This window comes from Microplitis demolitor, chromosome 9 (assembly GCF_026212275.2).
Source record: "Microplitis demolitor isolate Queensland-Clemson2020A chromosome 9, iyMicDemo2.1a, whole genome shotgun sequence".
Lineage (NCBI taxonomy): Eukaryota > Metazoa > Arthropoda > Insecta > Hymenoptera > Braconidae > Microplitis > Microplitis demolitor.
Window position 1 is genome coordinate 942,330 of NC_068553.1, and position 19,331 is coordinate 961,660.

Here is a 19,331-nt window from a genome sequence, read left to right on the forward strand (position 1 = left end):
GTAATTTTTGTTAATGTTAAGTGTTTAATATAAATGATTGTTACTATTATTATTATTTTTATTATTTTTGTAAAGAGAAGTTATAAAAAATATCCGTTAGTTATATTGCTGATATGAAGATACAAAAAATAAATACATCAAATATGAAATAGGTCATTAATTAATAGATAGAAAGCTTCGAAAAAATTAAGTTTTTACTTGTGATTTTAATTGCACACATATACGTAACAATACTAAATGAATGCATCGATGAACAAGAGGTTAGATAAAAAATTTTCTCTACAACTTTGTTTCGACTTAACCTTTAACAGATCCCAAGACCCGGGAAATTTTGAATTTTAATTATCTCGATAGCTATTGAATTTTTTAAAAAATATGAGATGCCTTCTTTACAGAGAATGTAAAGTGCTACATTAAAGATTTTCTAAATTGCGCTTGATAAATCGATATTTACAGAAATATTTAAAAATACACTAACGCAAACAATAGAGGAGCAGAAAAATTTTATAAATTTTTTTGTGGTTTTTGCAAGGCTGTAACTGTGAAAAATGATCGTATCGAGATTTTTGGCTGGCGCCCATCTCCCAACCTTAAACTCAAGTATTATTTTCGATGACATTAGTTACTGGATGAAAAAAGATTTTATATAACTGTACACAGTTATATATGAATTATATACAATTGGATAGAGGTCATGCATAATTATATAAAATTTTTATATAATTATATACAATTATATACAATCGTATTCTATATGAAAATGCGAAAAAAAAAAATTATATACAAATGTATATATTTGTATACAATTATATGGGATTTGTATATAATTATATATAATCGATACGAATACAGTATGTGTGTACATACAAATGTATATATTTGTATACAATTATATAGAATTGTATATAATTATATATAATCCATACGAATACAGTATGTGATTATATACAAATGTATATATTTGCAGACAATTATATAGAACTGTATATAATTATATATAATCTATACGAATACAGTATGTAGTTGTATACAATTATATAGAATTATATAAATTATATACGATCGTATTCTATATGAAAATGCAAAAAAAAATAAAATTATGTACAAATGTATATATTTATATACAATTATGTGTAATCTATACGAATACAGTATGTAGTTATATACAAATGCATATATTTGTATACAATTATATAGAATTCGTATATAATTATATATAATCGATACGAATACAGTATATGATTATATACAAATGTATATATTTGTAGACAATTATATAGAACTGTATATAATTATATATAAAATAAACGAATACAGTATGTAGTTGTATACAATTATATACAAATTTTATACGAATTATACACAAATTATATACAATTATATTCGATTGTATATGATTGTATACAATTAGATATAATTATGTACGATTGCATACAAGTGGATTGGGCCATTTTTTCTATCCAATTTTATACAATTGTATAAAATCTTTTTCCATCGAGTATCTAAGATACTATCAGATTTGAAAATCAATTACAGCCTATATATTATAAATACTATAATTTTTTTTCTAATAAAGTTGTAGAAAATAACAGACTATTTGATGTATTTACAAGCTATTGTTTGTGAGTTATCGGCTATTCAATCGACATTAGAAGTAGAGTAATTTTATTAAATTATTACCTGTACACTTTTATTATTTCTATCAACTCCAAACGAACCCTCCTTAACTAGATTATTAAATAACCAAACAATTGCCTTATAACCTCTAATATTATATATAAATACCGTATTCATCATATTTTTGTTTATTTTTCGATACTATTGCGATAAAGGAAAAAAAAATTGAACGGGATTGTCTATTAACTAATAAATACTAAAGTGCCTGATTAGCAACTTAGATGAAATATTAATAATTGTCACTAAATATATATAAAATCCTGGACATCTTACAGTCACTACATAAATTACTTATTTTATTCAAATTAATAATGTTTCTTATGTATATAATTATTACGAATTTATTAATCACTTCACGTGTTGATGTACAATTATTTGTCTAGAGATGAATTTATTCTATAATAATTGAATGAAAAATATATATTTAAAAAGCTTCTTCGACAATCGTATTAAAAATATAATTAGTTACTAATTATCACACAAAAGATATGATGAATACACAAATTTGATGTACGGGGTCCGTTAGTCTGAAATTAAAAACATCATTTGTTTATTACATATTTTTGAAAAAATTATAATTCTACGCCATTTAAATTTTTTCTTAACCTTTAAAAATTTTTAATGGAAGTATTAAAAATTGTGTTCATTGAAACTAATTTGTAATTATCGGGTACTTTTTTGTACAAAATTAAGGATTATAATAAATTTCATTTTTAAATATAAGAATTCAAAACAAAATGGCGTCAACGAAACAAAATGGCCGCTAATGATCATAACCTTGTTCTTCGCCTTAAAAATAAAAATAAAATTATGTGACCAAACAATTGAATCATTAAGGCCATTTTCTAATATTTTCGTCTAACCAAAAATTTTTATAAGTTCCTAAAAAAATCGTACCATAAAATTTGTTTGAAAAATTTAAAAATCGCGGCACGAAATTAAAATTCAGCTTGCGGATCCCCATAAAATTAGATAATAAAAAGAAGCCTTAGATATCCTGCCCACTTTATCGATACCACCCAAATTTAAAAAAATATTTAAACAAATGTTCTATATATAAATATATATATGATTATTGTAAACATAAAAATATTAAATATTTAATTATAAATAATTATATTAAAAATAATCTATATATTGTTGATGTTATTATGGTGTAATGGGTACAAATACATGAAAAAAAAAATTAATAATAAATAATTAAATAAAAACGACTTAATTTATTTAAACAAATGCATTATTATTTATTATTTATAGAAAAATATTTTTTATGAGTATTATTATCATTATTAATACCACGTTTCTAATGTCAGTAAAATTTTTTTTTCTCTCGATAATTTGTCAGAAAAGGGGCAAAACGGTCACTCTCAAAATTTCGATTAATTTCTTTGTTTCAATACCGAATTTTTTACTTGATTATTACCGCGCAAACGCATTACGAATTCAGAAACAAGATTTCATCGCAGTAAATGATGAAAAAATACTGGGCGCCTGCTGGGTTCGAACACGGCTCCTCTTGGCTGGCAGTCCTGAACGCTGCTCACTGGTCACATCACGAGAGTTCAAGTCTAATGCTTAATTGATGTGTTTAGAGTGAAATGCCGGTAAAGACAGAGTTTATAAGGTTTCGTGATGGATTTTTACAAACTTTAAAAAAACTCCATGAACACATGAAATTTTATAAAAAAAATATTTGTCGGCCGCGATAATTATAAAAATTATATAAAATTTTATTAAATTTCTTCAAATTTTTTAATTTTCCGTTTTACCCACTGTTACTTTATTAAAAAAAAATATATTTTTTAAATACGTCTTTCTGACATTATTACCAAGATATTTATAATAAACGTATTTGTAATTTATAATTAACAATCAAATTGGGACTTATGAGCAATAATATTTTGAATGTTGCGTTGAATTTGTTTAAACTGTTTGGATTTATTTATTGATGATTCCGCTGGCGCTAATGATAATGATGATGATGATTCTCCGGCAGTCTCTTCTATGTAAAGGTTTCCTCCCATTTCCGGCCATCCGGTTGGAATTACCACTCGAGTGTCTCGTTTCCGATCTGTTGATTATATTTAATATGTTAACACCTCAATTATCCATCATGTCAGTTGTTATAATATTTATATTAGTAATAAAAATTATTTCGATAATAATCCAGGAAGTTATTAGTCTGGAATCAGTTGGTAGTTTCAGAAGGAAAAAAGTTATTAAAAGTTTCAGTTCTTATTTTAATCATTGCAATACATGAAATATCTTTATATTTACTCTGTCAGGAAACAGAGAGATCACCTCGACCGTGTAAAAATTTTTTTTTGTTTTAACTGTGAAATTCGACTCAATTCGAATAATTTACGATTTTAGTTACTCGGTTAAAACAATCGCACTTTAAATTTTTCTAATAAACATTTCAAATTTGCTACGAAATAGATTCGGCTTTCTTAGAAAGTAATTAAATTCCGCTTGCTAATTTTTGTAAGGAAAACTCTTTTATTGGTAAAGATACAGAAGGGAAAAGGGGGCTACTAATTAGAAATGGCCACCATGATCGAAAAAAATTTGAAATTTAAAAATTCAAAAAATAATTTCTTAGTAATAAATGTTTTGTTGTGAGTTGAAAAATAATAAAATTTAAAATATTAATATTAATAGCTAAAATTATACAAGTAGGCGTTCGAATAGAATAGTACTGCCATTCGAAATTCGAATTGAATAATTAGAGCCTTTGACTTATTAGTATATGATTAATTAATTATTTTATGTGAACAATAAATACGAATGATGTATCGGATAACGGAAACTGCCAAAGAAATTTAAAAAAACTGCTGAAAAATAATCTGCTGCTGCCGGGATTCGAAACCAAGACCTAATGAATATGAAGCACAACCACTGCCGCACTGCTACTCGGACGCTCACGATCAGTTGAAAATATCTTTATGTATTTAAAACGCAGATATTATGATAACAATTATATCATGCTAAAGAATTAAGCTCATTCGAAGTTACAGATTAAAAGTATGTAGGGCTTGGAGGGTTAAAACATCTTTTTAAAAAGGTGATCAAGTCCTCCATGCGCTTCGTTTAGGGTATTGAGGACTTGAGTAGCATTTTAAAATATATAGTAGGCCTTAGAGGGTTAAAATACCATTTTAAAAAGGTAATTTACTCCTCCATAGGCTACTCTTAGGACATCGAGGACTTAAATGACATATTACATTAGTGGCAAGTCCAACATCAAAAGAACTGAGGCTTTACAAGTTCAAACTACTGTTTTAATTCTAACTCGGGCGAAAATACAACAATCGTTCGGTAAAATTACCATAGTAAATTGTAAAAACTCTTTTGTAAACAGTAAGTTTTCATATAAAACATTTGATAGTTTAAAACGTAAAACGAGTCGGATCCAGGATTACGATACTTGTATAGTAAATTTTCATAAAAAATTTTTTTTCCGTCTGCAAAAAGTTTCTTGAAACAATGAAAAGTTTTCTTCAGGCGAGTAAAAATTTTTTCCGTCAAAAGTTCCTTTTTTCTGTGTTCACGAAAAAAAAATTACCCAAAAAGTTTGATACTGTGAGGACATGTGGTCAATATCTAATTTTTTCCCATGCACATAGTAAAATATACTACTCGACTGCATGTAAATAAAGTGCAATTTCTACTAACAACATAATAAAAATTTAGTTACTGGCTGAATGTCCTTATAATACCAAACTTTATGGGTAATTTTGACTTTTGAAAAATTATATTTATTCAAAAGTAATAAAAGACCTTTTTTGTAAAGCATTCAATTTCCAATTTAACTATGTTTCATTTTTTCTGTTACACTGATTCGCTACCAAGTTATAAAATTCCAATATTAAAAAAAAAAAATTTCCTACATCTATATGATTTATATAATACAAAAAAAAAAAAAAGGCAATGAAAACCATTCAATATTGAAAACTATCAAGAACTTAAACTTTGGTAGCATTTTTTTCATCAGTTTCAAAAATATTTTCCATTTAAATTTTGAAAAAAAAAAAAATTTTTTTCAATTTCAAAAATCCATTTTATTTTTTTTAATTAGTCAAATATATATAAACATATATACATATACATATATATAGAGGGAAGTGAAAAATTTTATAGAAGTTAGTTGGTATTACTACGAGTCAAACGCAATTTGCAATTAATTCAAATCACGAATCAATCGTAACCGTTTATTCTTTTTATTCTTCTCCTTTCTCAACGTCAAAAGTTTCATTCAATACTACCTAGTGTTTATTTGGCCATGTATATATTTATATTTATTACTATTTATTCTCAACATAGCACTCTTCTACAATAGTAAATAAATAAATTTATATGAAAACAATTAAATAAATAAATATATAAATAATAATTACCCAGTAATTTTTCAAGATAATGACAGCGTATTTCTGGATCACCAGGATTCATTGGTGCGCCTGAATTTAATTCAGCCAATTCCGCTTTTACCATTAAATTTAAACGGGCTGATATTTCTTCTAATCCCGCTTAAAAAAAAATAATAACTATACATTAAACATTTAATATTTTAAATTAATAATAAAAACGTGTAATGAATACCAATAGATTAGATATTGAATTAAATTATTCATAGGATGTATTGAAAAAAAAAAATAATAAATAAAATAAAAAAAAAAATGTTACGCAATTATTTATTTAAATTAGATAGAAATTTTAATTAATAATTTAAATTATTTTTTTTATTTGATATGGAGGGCAGTGTGAGGTAAAGTATTATAATAGTGTTAATAATAAGCTAAAAGTATCACGTCGCATTTATACACGCAATTTACGATGAAATTTCGTTCGTGCTTACATTTACGAATTTTACGATTTATCGTTTTTGTGTGATCAACGTGATTCGATTGATATGTATGTTTTTTTTATTGTACTGTTTGAATAATTAATGTGCTGACGAAAAATATTTTTTTTTTTTTTTTTGTAAAAAAAAAAATAACTTTATTTTTTAGATTAATGAGTATGAGACTCGTGAAGTTGAAGAAATTCTGAATTAAAAGAGTACAAACAACAATAGGTTTTGATTAAAAAGTAATTAATTAATTTTATGGTTAATTAATAATTCATAAAATAGATACTTTTTATTAGGATATGAATATCGTGTTGTGGGTACTCATTTTACTTGTAATTACAATCTATATCGAGACAAATTAGGTGTAGTATATAAATAATTAATTTGTTAATTAATTAGTTGATAAATTAATTAAACTTTTTTTTTAAATTTGATTTTGAGATTTATAAGTATGATATTCGTTGTATGAATTCAATTTTACTATTAATTTCTTATTAAATTTTTTTTATAGTCTAATTTTTTGTTTTTTGTGTAAATTTTTAACTCTTAAAAATTATAAAATATTAATTTTATCAAAAAAGTTAATCAACTATTTTTTATGATAAATAATTTGCTCTACAAAAAATTACCTTGTAATTTATACTCTCAACCCGACCGTTAGACTGTAATACAAAAACTAAATCGAATTTAAATAATTAGTACACTCTAAAATTGTTCATTACGAATTTTTAAAAAGTTAATTAATAAACAGCAATTATTATAAATACCTGGTTCAAAATTACGTTTCATACGCCTCCATTGTCTAACATAAATTAACGCCGAGCATCCAGCGACGATAAAAAAAATAATACAAGCACAAACAGCTAATACTAGAGCACTTGTTTGCCAATCCCATGGCACATTAATACTTTCATTATTATGATTATTTAATTTATTAATATCATTTAAATCAGATATCTAAAAAAAAAGTAAAGATATTTATTAAATTTATTAAATTTACAAGTAACGTAATTCGTCCATACGAAATAATTATACAGTCCACGTCACTTGGATAGCCTCACCTATTTTTTTTCAATAACTGATTCTTTACTCGCTGATATATAAAATTATCTGTATGTTTTATATTACTTAATTAAGACAAAACAGAATATGTTGTTAGTGTTCGAAAAACAAAGCGAAAATATCATGAGGGGGACATGCCACTGGTCGGCAGTTCGTCACATGGATAACCTCAGTCAAATTTATTGCGCAAAGGAATTAATTTGTTTCATTTTCGTATTATTATGTTTCAATATTATAGCGAGGTGAATAAATTAAAATCGATTTAAAACACCAAAATTGGTGACTATATAAAATAGGGCGCAATAAAATGTTAAGTATTGAAGAAATTAATAAAATTAATTTTTTACTTAATCAAAATTTTTTCCCATCTTGAAATCGCTAGAAGAGTGAATTGAAGTCCTAAAGTCATTAATAATTTCGTGTAAAACAATGAAAACTACTGAAAAAATTATAAAGGTTGAACGAAATTTGCAACAACGCCAAGGGAACGTCGAATGATAATTTGCGCGGCATTTAATTCCATTAAGACTGTGAGGCAAATAGCGGGAGAAGTTGGAACAGCAGCATCTATTTCAACTGTGACAAGAGTGATAAGACGGGCAAAGCATCTAAAGAGAAAGAAATTGAAGAAAAAATCGGCTTTGAATCAAAAACACATATTACCACGACTTTTCTTTGCAAAATAACACATGGGTTGGATAGATAAATGGCTACAAGTAATTTTTTCAGATGAGATAAAATTTAATTTAGATGGGCCTGATATATGTAACTATTACTTTTATGATCTGCGGGAGGAAGAAAAAATTTTGATTAAGAATCAGATATTGAAAAAAATAGGTGAGGATATCCAAGTGCCGCGGACTGTATATAAATATATATTATAAAATTAATTACCAATAATTTTTTTTTAATTAATTTATTATTATCATTATTTAAATTTTCTTCATTTTCAATTTGACTATTTTCCATTAGTCTTAAAGCTTCTGGATTATTTTCTGTTTCCGAAAATGGCCAGAGCATTTTAGATGCATTCATTTCTTGACTATCATTATTATTATTATTATTATTATTATTATTATTATTATTATTATTATTATTATTATTAATATTATTCTTATTATTATTAAGAAATGACCAGTCTAATTCAAGAGCGGAAAGTGGACCACAAATGGCATCCTTATAAATGGCACAAGGACTTATTGTAAATTCAGGTGCACATTTAGTACACTCAATACATGATGATTTTTTAACAGACCAAAACTCATGCCCTGATTTGCAGAGTGATGAAATTTTTTCTATTGACTCCGATTTATTCAATAAACTGCTTAACAGGCATACTATCAGCAGCCTGGAGTTTATTTCTTTTGGCATCACCTAAAATTATACAACCTTATTTAATAATATTATCATCAATGTTTAAAATAGTATATTATGTGACAACGAATTAATCAAGGCAATTTTAGGCTGAGCTGAAGGTTCAAGCAACTAACCCTTCGTAGGAGTGTCAAACATTATTTGTGAATAATCCTTTAGCTGGTTTCTTATGGGAGGTTCAATTAAGACGAACAATGTTCCATATGAACACTTCTGGAGTTTTCATTAAGGGGGAGCACTAGTGTGAAATTTTGTAAAAATTGACGTAAGTATGTAAATATTGTTACTTTTGAACGGATGAACCGATGTTGAACGTCGAGGTGTCATAACGTATGTACACTGATAGAAATTTTATATTGACTCAAGAAATATTTTCTTCAGCGAAGAATTTATTTCTGAAGAAAACCAATTGTCTTGCTTCAAGAACCCTGATAACACGAGTTGATCGTGAAAAAGTTGGTCATTCATTAGTTTCCGACCAACTTGACGACAAGTTTTCGACAACTTCAGCTTTTGCAACTTTTGGCTACAAGTTATCGCCAACTTTCTCAGAAAGTTGGCGCCAGTATGGAGCCGCAACTGGAATGTAAGTTTCTGAGGAAATTGAAAGGAAACTTACCGTTAATTCATGATTGCCAACTTTTGCAAGCAACTTTTGTCACCAACTTTCTCAGAAAATGTCTATCAACTATTGGAGGTACCAACTGTTGACGGCCAACTTGGTGTCCAGTTGCGGCTGCAAGTTTCTCGTCAGTTTCTCGCCAACTTGGTTATCAGGGTTAATTTAGATTTTCTTGGCTCTAAAAATTTTGTATCTTTGATAGATAACTCTCGTGTCTTGACTCAAAACTATATTATCTACAATCGATACTATTGAATTCTTCAAGCAAGACCACTTGTCTTCAACTAAAAATGTCGTATTATTATTTTAAGAATTTAAAATTTTTGGTTCAAGTAATGATTTTTTGATGGAAGATATTTTTAAAGTAATGAAAAAAATAATTTTTTTTAAAATAAATTTCTACTTTAACATATCTGAAGTAAATGGATGTAGTCTTAAAAAATCACTTTAAAATTTTTCATTTTTAAAAACGTTTTTTTTCAAACTAAGTAAATTTATATCTTGATTTAAAAATCCCGCCATTCTCGAAACAAGTCGGTAACGTCTTAAACCTACATTTTGCCTATCTTAATCCAAGAGCAAGAAATTCTTAAGCGAAATATGTCAGAATTTTGTTTCAAAACAAAAAAGGCTTCATTGAAGAATAAAATTCTCACATGAATAATTTTTTTTCTCTATCTGAGAATTTAAATTTTTTGGTTCGACTTATTTCTTGAATTAAAATAATTTAAAATTTTTAAACAAGAACCACATTTTGAAGAAAAAATTTTTCTTAAATCAAGATAGTTTTTCTATCAGTGTAGATATACAAATATATGAGAGATCACATACTAGTTCCCTAATCGGGTACTGGGTCTCTTAATTCACCCGAAAAAAAAATCATTCCGAAAAGATTCAAAAAAAGTTTAGCATGTATAACTTTTGATTTCGAGACACTTTAGACCCTAAGTTGAACTTTTTTCGAACTTCAAGGATTTCATGAATAAAAAATTATACTTAATTTTTAACTTTATGTGGCCTAGTTTTGACTCGAATGAGAATGTCTTTAATTCTCTTTTTTGTAAAAGTTCCTTTTTTTATCAGTGTATCAATTTTATTAATTCTAATTTGTTTTGTAAAATTACAATACGTGCGACGCACAATTAACATTCTTAACTATCGATAAATAGTTTGTTATATTCCAAAATAAATTCACTAAAAAATTTTTGTACAGTTACTGTACTTGATTTGTATGACTAATTAGTTTGTGCAACAGCTTCCAACAATTTTTTTTTAAATTATAACAATACTCTGGGGTAAAGTGGTCATCTAGTAAAATAACAGTGCACTGAAAAAAAATTTCAACCCAGAAATTTTTTTTTGACATTTTCTAAACATTTTTTTTTTTGACATTTTCTAAACTCAATTATAATTTTCATCCCATGGCTCCCAAAAATAATCCATTTTTTTCTATAACACTTCCGATAATAAAAATTTAAAAAATTAAAATTTGAGTATTTATATAGAATTACATTCTCTACAAAAAATCTCTACAGACTTTTATTTTTCAAGTTTATATTCAAAGCTCTAAATTTTTTTTTTGCCGACTTGCAATTTTCCACATTAATTTATTCTTTAAAATTGCAATTATCCCATTAAGAATTGAAAATAAGAAAAAAGCTTACAGAACCTTTTTTGTAGCTTTTTCAATTTCCTACAAAATTGATCTCATTAATTTTTTTTCTAAAATTAATATTTTGAGCTCCACATGCCTTTTTTTGTAAAAAAAAAAAAATCTGTCTAAAATTTTTTATATAAATTAATTAAAATTAAATAAAAAAAAATAATTCCAAATTTTTTTACGCAATCTTGTAATTACGCAACAATATCCAATGCATTTAAAATTGTTTTTTAACTAACATTTCAATATTTTAAAATCATTTTTTAAAATTATAAAAAAAAATTTTTATAAAAATTAATTAATTTCAAATTAAATAAAAAAACATTCAAAAATATTATTTGAGACCATTTTACCCACTTTCTACTATACTGACGTTTAACTTCCGGTTCTATTACACCTACAAATATGTGTACATAATTACATCCGGTGTTATAAATTATTATTTTTCTACGTCAAATTTATTGACGAAAAAATTTTTTTTTCTTCAACCAGAAAATAAAAAAAAGTTTTTTTTAAAAATAAAATAAAACAAAAACTTACGATGCCTTAAGTGATAGCGTCATGATGATAAATCCATTAATATTTTCAAATAATAAAAGTAAAAAAAAACTATTTTAATTATAATCACAGTATTCTTTTTTTTGTTAAAAAAAAAAAATCACAATTTTAATTTTTCACTCAAAATGGAGTAAAAATTATTTATACCGTAGGATAACAATTATTATTATTTTTTTTTTTTTTAAATAATTAATTATAATTTTAAATATTTAGTAAGTCACGAAATAATTGATTTTATATTGAGAGTACAAGTAATATATATTAATACACAATTTTAAAATAATAAATATTTAAGTACTCTCAACTCAGTGTCTCGCGTTAGCGCGATCCCGCGATGCGGTTTAGTAGCTGCTGGTGAGACTACACATAAGTGACTAGTGAATGTACTAGTGGTTCGACGGGTTCTAACTAATTTCCGCCTACACGACTGTATAACGGCTATAGTAAGTGAGTGAGATAGAAATTATATATATATATATATATAAATATATATACGAAAACATTTCAACTCAAAAAATATTCATTTGGAATTATTGAGACATTTAATTGCAGTTTTCTTAAAAACTAATGCGTTGAGGTAAAAAGTCACGCAGACCTTTTTTGTAGAGAATTTAATTTGCTGTGCAATTCATTTCAAGCATTTTTGCCGTATCTTGAATACTTTAGCCATTATTTTGATTTAAAGGTATTAAAATATTTGAGAGTAATTTTTTTTTTATTTTTATTTAGTTAATTGTTTGTAGTTAAATTGTGACCAAACTAATGAGTTTAGGTAAAAAGTCATTGAGACGTTTTTTGTAGGAAATTTTATTAGCTACAAAAATGGTCTAGTGCATTTTTATCATATCTTTAATAGTTTAGCCGTAATTTTATATGTCGCGTAAAAAAATTAATTTTATAGAAAAATGTGTTTTTTTTTTTTTTTTTAATAAATTAATAATTAAAATTTTTTTATAACTGTTTTTATTTAAAAAAAAAAAAATAATAAATATGAAAGGAAAGACTTAATATATTTTTAAGACAGGAAATCCTGAAGTATTTTCAGACTGAGAGTATAAATCGTAGCATCTGGAGTTGGTCTGTCGTTAGTTCATACGTTTTTCATCGTCAATATTTTTTTTTTATTTTATCTATGTCTTCAACTAATTAATCTTATTCATCAGAAATTTGTTTGCCATCATTAATATGTGTAATTTAAATTAATAATTGCTCAATTACTATTAAACGTCTGTTTTTTTTTTTTTTTTTTTTTTTTTTTTTGTCACTAAAAAATGAATGCAATTTTTGAATTACTGATAAAATTCCCCGTAGAATGAGTACCCACAACAATATATTTAGGTGAGATGGTAGTTGTTCAATTAATTTGTTAATTTAATGTATTTAAATTGCGAATTCGCAATTTTAATTGACTTTGTCGTAATATATTGATGTGGGTACTCATTTTACTCGCAATGACGCGTACTTCAAGAAAAATGTAGTTATTTTGTAAAAAAAAAATTATTTATTTTAAACAATGGCAATGACTATAATTTTTTTATTTAAATTTGAACCCCTAATTTATTATTATTATTATGATAAAAAAAATATTTATATTAGGGTGCGTCATTTCGAAGCAACACTTTTTTTTTTTAAGTGCATGTGGAAAAAATCATAGTTCAACACAAAAAAAAATTTTCGCACAAGAAAAAAAATTTTATGTTGATTACAGACCTAGCTCATTAAAAAATTCGATTTTTCCGTTTAAATAACACCTGAAAAAATTTTTTTTTAGCTTTAAGTACTTTTAAATCCTTAACAAATCAAATCTTAAAAAAAGTGGTTCTGATCGAATTCGAGAACTCGAGATTAAAATGGAAATAACTAGAAAACGATGCGGAATTTTGAAAAATTTGACTGATAATAATTTGTAGAAAATAAAATTGTCAACAAAAAAGATCTTATAACATTTTGTGATAAGTCTGATAGTTTTACCAGAAAAGTAAAAAGATCTCCAACGTTACCTCAAGCGCTAATAACTTTTGAACAAATGGATTTATCAAAAAATAATAAAAGACCTTTTTTGTAGAGAAAAAATCGAATTTTTCAATGAGCTAGGTCTGTAATCAACATAAAATTTTTTTTCTTGTGCGATAATTTTTTTTTTGGGTTGAACTATGATTTTTTCCACATGCACTTAAAAAAAAATGTTGCTCCGAAATGACGCACTCTAATGTAATATATATATATATATGAGAAGTTTAATTAAAAGGTGTAAGGTTAATGAAAAAGAAAGCATTTAATGATGATAAATATCATGAAATTCTTATTTTAAATTGTCTTAAGTCTTTTATATTAACGTCAATTGATACAAACACATTTTTTTACACTACAGTATACCCTCTTACAAAACAATTATATTTTGAGAATGAAGTTAAAGGTCGGATGAGATCACTCGCAACAATTTTTTTTTTTAAGATAAATATCCGTTTAAAAGAAAAAAAAATTATTTTTTATTTTTCCGCTTGATTTCTGTTGAAAAACATAAGGAGCCATACATTTTTATCGTAATTTTTGTTTCGAAGGCTCTAGAGCTTTAAATATCAATTTGGGGAAAAAAGACAAAGAAAATTTTTTTGTAGAGAATTTTAAGAGCTACAATAATGATGGAAGCCATTTTTTCTCTATCTATAATTTTTTATGAGATATTTTAATTTTAAATTAACATTCTAATAAAAATTCTAGTATGAAGCTTTCAAAAGATCTTGAGCTTGTAGATCTCAAACATTGAGTTTAGTAAAAAATTCGATGGAACCTTTTTCGTAGAGGATTTTTTGGTCTACAAAAAAGGTTCTCAAATCTTTTATGTCAAACTTATAGTTATGCTTTGGAAGCAAGTTGAATAAAACTAGAAAGTTAAATTTCGCTTTTTTGTTGAAATTAAGATTAAATTAAGAAAAATTGCTTCTTACTAATTACTTTATAATAATAATTATAACTAATTAGCTTTTTCCTTTCCTTAATAAGGTATAATTACCAGTGCCGGTACGCTGAAAAGGTTCATACTTTTACAAATGCTTAAATAAATCTTATGATAAATAATTTTTAACTTCCCGCTAAGAAAATCGACGATTTTCAAAAATTTTGGAAAAATTATTTTTTCACCCCGCTTTTCGAAAATCGAATTTTCATCAGGTGCCAGTGTTTTGAGGTCCTAGGAAGTGTGTGTGTGTGTGTGTGTGTGTGTGTAAATCACCTTTTTAAAATGATATTTTAACCCTCTAAGGCCTACTATATATTTTAAAATGGTACTCAAGTCCTCAATACCCTAAACGAAGCGCATGGAGGACTTGATCACCTTTTTAAAAAGATGTTTTAACCCTCCAAGCCCTACATACTTTTAATCTGTAACTTCGAATGAGATTAATTCTTTAGCATGATATAATTGTTATAATAATATCTGCGCTTTAAATACATAAAGATATTTCCAACTGATCGTGAGCGTCCGAGTAGCAGTGCGGCAGTAGTTGTGCTTCATATTCGTTAGGTCTTGGTTTCGAATCCCGGCGGCAGCAGATTATTTTTCAGCAGTTTTTTTAAATTTCTTTGGCAGTTTCCGTTATCCAATACATCATTCGCATTTATTGTTCACATAAAATAATTAATTAATCATATACTAATAAGTCAAAGGCTCTAATTATTCAATTCGAATTTCGAATGGCAGTACTATTCTATTCGAACGCCTACTTGTATGATTTTAGCTATTAATATTAATATTTTAAATTTTATTATTTTTCAACTCACAACAAAACATTTATTACTAAGAAATTATTTTTTGAATTTTTAAATTTCAAATTTTTTTCGATCATGGTGGCCATTTCTAATTAGTAGCCCCCTTTTCCCTTCTGTATCTTTACCAATTGTCCGCGATCCGATGAGAGTCTCTCGATCTATAAATTTAGGCTCTGGAGGCTTGTTTTACCTTTTTAAAAAGATGATTTGAACCTAAACTTGGTATAAGTGGACAAAGTTACCACGTATAGGTTCAAATCACCTTTTTAATGCATGGATCTTCATATTTTAAAAACATGATTTGAACCTCCTTACCCTCATGTAGGATTTGGAGGGTCAAATAACCTTTTTAATTTTGGCTCGGATTAATATGGAATTATAACACATAATTTAATGATTTATTGTTTTAGTAACAATTCTGCTAATGCATGATTTTGCTGGGGGTCATATAAATACACAGTAAATAATTGAAAAATAATTTATTGAGTGACAATAGTTACCAATCATTAGTTCGAGATTGTATTATGTTATTGTTTTACATAAGTAAACGATTCGATTCTACAGTACAAATGTCTTGACTTTTAATACAGTTCTCAGACTCCAAATTACTGGTACTTTGTTTATTGCGGCGATAATAGGCCGACAAAACCATTAAGGTGACCAGAAAATATGCAAAATACGTGAACAATGTCAACTTCACTACAGGTGTTCGCCTTTCTGCATCACGTGCAATTATATCAAAAGTTAAAGACTGGTAACCAATACTTATAAGAATTATTAGTGCTAATTCAGTAATAGGTACAAACATTTTTCTGCAAAAAAAAAAAAAATTAATAACAAAATTTTTACTAGTAGATTCTCTCCATTATCGGCAAATTTCGCAAATGAACTTACTTGAATATAGATAGTGTTTCGCCTGGATTTTCTGGCTTTAGATTATAAATTAACATAACCAATATCAGTATTTCTGCAGAAATCATTGTGACAATAGGTATAAATACCCGAAAGTCATAAAAGACTTCCTCTGAAAGTCCTTGAATTGTAGAATATATTATTAAAGTAGAAAACGTTAGTATTCCAGCTGTTAAAGAAAAAAAAATATTTGCTATATTTATACATACATACATGGAAAAAATAGTACAGTAAAAATTACAATGCTATAGTAATATTTACTAACAGATATGAAAAAATACATTCTGTTTGTAATTATTACTAAACTAGTAATAATTATATAGTAAGACATTAAAAATTACTATGCGTAATGTATTTTTTGCTAAGACCATTATATTTTTTACTATTTAAATAGTAAATTTTACTATGCTATTAATAAATACAAATTGAAGAAAATAAATTTTGTAATACAATATAGGATTTGTTACTAGACAGAATATTAAAAATTACTACACAATGTATTTTTTGCCAACACGATTATATTTTTTTACTATCTGTATAGTAAATTCTACTGTGTATAGATAAAATTAAAAGTTGGTGGGGATAGCATATACAAATATGTATTACAAGTTCTGAAACATTTGTCCAAAAGAGACACCGGGCCGTCAGACATAGGAAAGGACTCGCGCGCGGGAGATCAGGGTTCGAATCTCGGTTGGAACAAGTGGTTTTTTAAAAAACGAAAATCGACACCAACACCGATACAGATGACATAAATAACAATAATAATCAAAATGATAGCAATAATAATAAAAAGTTAAAAGCTAAAAAAAATTTTATTTTATTTTTTTCCATTCTTATACAGTAAAATTTACTAAACGGCATAGTAAAATTTACTAAATATAACTAAAAATTAATATGCAATATAAGAGATTTTCCATAGCCAGTATATGAAAAATTACTAAATGCCTTGTAAAATATGCCTCTGTTTATTAATTTTTTATATAAGTCATCAGCGTTTCAAGATTACCATCCAAATTCAGTAATTATTCTCATATTTTTTAGTAAAATTTTCTATATTTTTTTCTCCGTGTAGATATTTGTCCATTATTTTAATCATTGAGAAATATCTTCAATCCTATCACAACATCTGTTCACTTAACAATGAAAAAATTTCCCACCCAAGTTTGAATCTAATCTAATACCCCCCCCCCTCCTTTAACCAAAACGACACAAAATTAAAACATGAAATACAAAAATATGTTAGCAATTCATTATTAGATGACTTATTTGATCCCTTAAAAAAACTTGGCAAGCTACACTATCACAATTTTGTTAAAACATAAACATAAATGACAATCAACCTGAAACTATCTGGAATCGTTTGTATCAATTTTGATTATCAAAGAGTAAAAAATAATATTTTTATTGACTTACGCATGACAAAACCAAGAAAACGGAGCATAAAATTCCTTATAAAATTTTCTTCATCAAAAATTTCCGTCAAACTTTTATCATCAAAACAGTCCAAAAGTGCTTGAATCTTCATAATCTTCATAATTAAGGTTGATTTTTCTTGTAAATAATAAACTTTAAAATATTGTATTACTGGTTTACGAAATCTATTGAAATGTTGTTTTGAAACTTCTGTAATTCTAACTTCCTCGGTGTTTCGACTAATACTAATGTTGCATCGATATACACATTAGAGGTCTAACTCCACTCCCCATAAAATCAATATAAAAAAACATTTGGGGTCTATTTATAGAATACAGGCTGCTCATAGTATATATTGTTCAACATAGTCCATGTTAAATTTGAGCCCCCTTCCCGCCGTCCACATCCCTATAATATGAAAGACATCAAAAATATGTGAAGTCAAACTAGTATATTCGAAACGTGATTGGCAAACCCTGATTGAAAATATTCATTGAAAAGAATTGAAAATTATTTCAATTCTTTTCAATTTATACGGAGGTTTTGGAAAGTTTTGAATGGAATCGAAATTTTGATTATTTGAATACTTTGTAATTCTTAAAATGGAATTCAAAAGTATTGAAAGCGATTCAATCTTTCATCATTTCAATAACCTCTAATATGGAATTATTTTGGTATTGAGAAGGATTCAGAAAGATTCAAAAATTTCAATTCATTTGAATTCTTTTCAATCCTACACTCGATCCGAAATATTGAACTATTTTGGTATTGAGGAGAATTGAAAAAGATTGAAAAATTTCAATTCATTTGAATTCTTTTCAATCCCACACGTGACCTGAAATGTCATATTATTTTGGTACTGAAAAGTATTCAGAAAAATTAAAAATATTAATTCTTTTGAATCTTTTTCAATTCCTCAGATTTTTTTTTCCTTTAGAACTTTTCCTTTTTGGAGAAGTTCTAAAGGAGTTCTAAAGAAGAAAAAAAAAATTATATTATTATTATTTGAAATTTTTTATCATGTGAAATTTGTGTTTTTGACAAGTTTTTGACAGGTATCTATCTGCTCGAATGTGCTCGAAAGTGTTCCGAAAGTATCCGAAAGTATTCGAAAGCATCCGAAAGTATCCGAAAGCATCCGAAAGTATCCGAAAGCATCCGAAAGCATCCGAAAGTATCCGAAAGCATCCGAAAGCATCCGAAAGTATCCGAAAGCATCCGAAAGTATCCGAAAGTGCATCGAAAGTGTTCTGAAAGACACTTTCCAAACACTTATAGGCGAGATGTCAGAAAACTGACAAATAACCAATTTCAAGTAGCAAAGTTTACAAGCATGAATATCATTGGACTTGTAAACTTTAGGTGAACCTTCAGACGCCACCGTCCATCTTACGGTTTTTTTCCTTTTTTTTTTCCTTTAGAAATTCTCATAT

The 19,331-nt window shown here is 26.5% G+C and overlaps 2 protein-coding genes across 2 annotated transcripts; both read right to left on the reverse strand.

The window, feature by feature from the left end:
• Positions 1-1,138: 1,138 nt before the first annotated feature.
• Positions 1,139-12,157, reverse strand: LOC103574742 (rhoGEF domain-containing protein gxcJ). The gene is made up of 5 exons (XM_008554250.2): positions 11,785-12,157; positions 8,483-8,962; positions 7,294-7,483; positions 6,075-6,203; positions 1,139-3,748 (listed from the first exon to the last, which is right to left on the reverse strand). The coding sequence occupies exons 2-5, from the start codon at positions 8,957-8,959 to the stop codon at positions 3,543-3,545; spliced, it is 1,002 nt and encodes a 333-aa protein (XP_008552472.1). The 5' UTR covers positions 8,960-8,962; positions 11,785-12,157; the 3' UTR covers positions 1,139-3,542.
• Positions 12,158-16,081: 3,924 nt separating this feature from the next.
• Positions 16,082-18,129, reverse strand: LOC103574741 (uncharacterized). Its single transcript, XM_008554249.1, has 3 exons — positions 17,899-18,129; positions 16,465-16,651; positions 16,082-16,382 (listed from the first exon to the last, which is right to left on the reverse strand). The coding sequence occupies exons 1-3, from the start codon at positions 18,017-18,019 to the stop codon at positions 16,106-16,108; spliced, it is 585 nt and encodes a 194-aa protein (XP_008552471.1). The 5' UTR covers positions 18,020-18,129; the 3' UTR covers positions 16,082-16,105.
• Between the last annotated feature and the right edge of the window lie 1,202 nt (positions 18,130-19,331).

What these genes read in the sequence shown, in the direction of transcription:
- LOC103574742 (XM_008554250.2), bottom strand. Translation starts at nt 8,959, where the DNA reads ATGCCAAAAGAAATAAACTCCAGGCTGCTGATAGTATGCCTGTTAAGC. An exon ending in TAATTAAAAAAAAATTATTG is followed by an intron (nt 7,484 to 8,482) that starts GTAATTAATTTT and finishes CTTTTTTTTTAG; the next exon opens with ATATCTGATTTAAATGATAT. An exon ending in TTATCTTGAAAAATTACTGG is followed by an intron (nt 3,749 to 6,074) that starts GTAATTATTATT and finishes TATAATCAACAG; the next exon opens with ATCGGAAACGAGACACTCGA.
- LOC103574741 (XM_008554249.1), bottom strand. Translation starts at nt 18,019, where the DNA reads ATGAAGATTATGAAGATTCAAGCACTTTTGGACTGTTTTGATGATAAA. An exon ending in TTTTCTTGGTTTTGTCATGC is followed by an intron (nt 16,652 to 17,898) that starts GTAAGTCAATAA and finishes TTTCTTTAACAG; the next exon opens with CTGGAATACTAACGTTTTCT. An exon ending in GAAACACTATCTATATTCAA is followed by an intron (nt 16,383 to 16,464) that starts GTAAGTTCATTT and finishes TTTTTTTTGCAG; the next exon opens with AAAAATGTTTGTACCTATTA.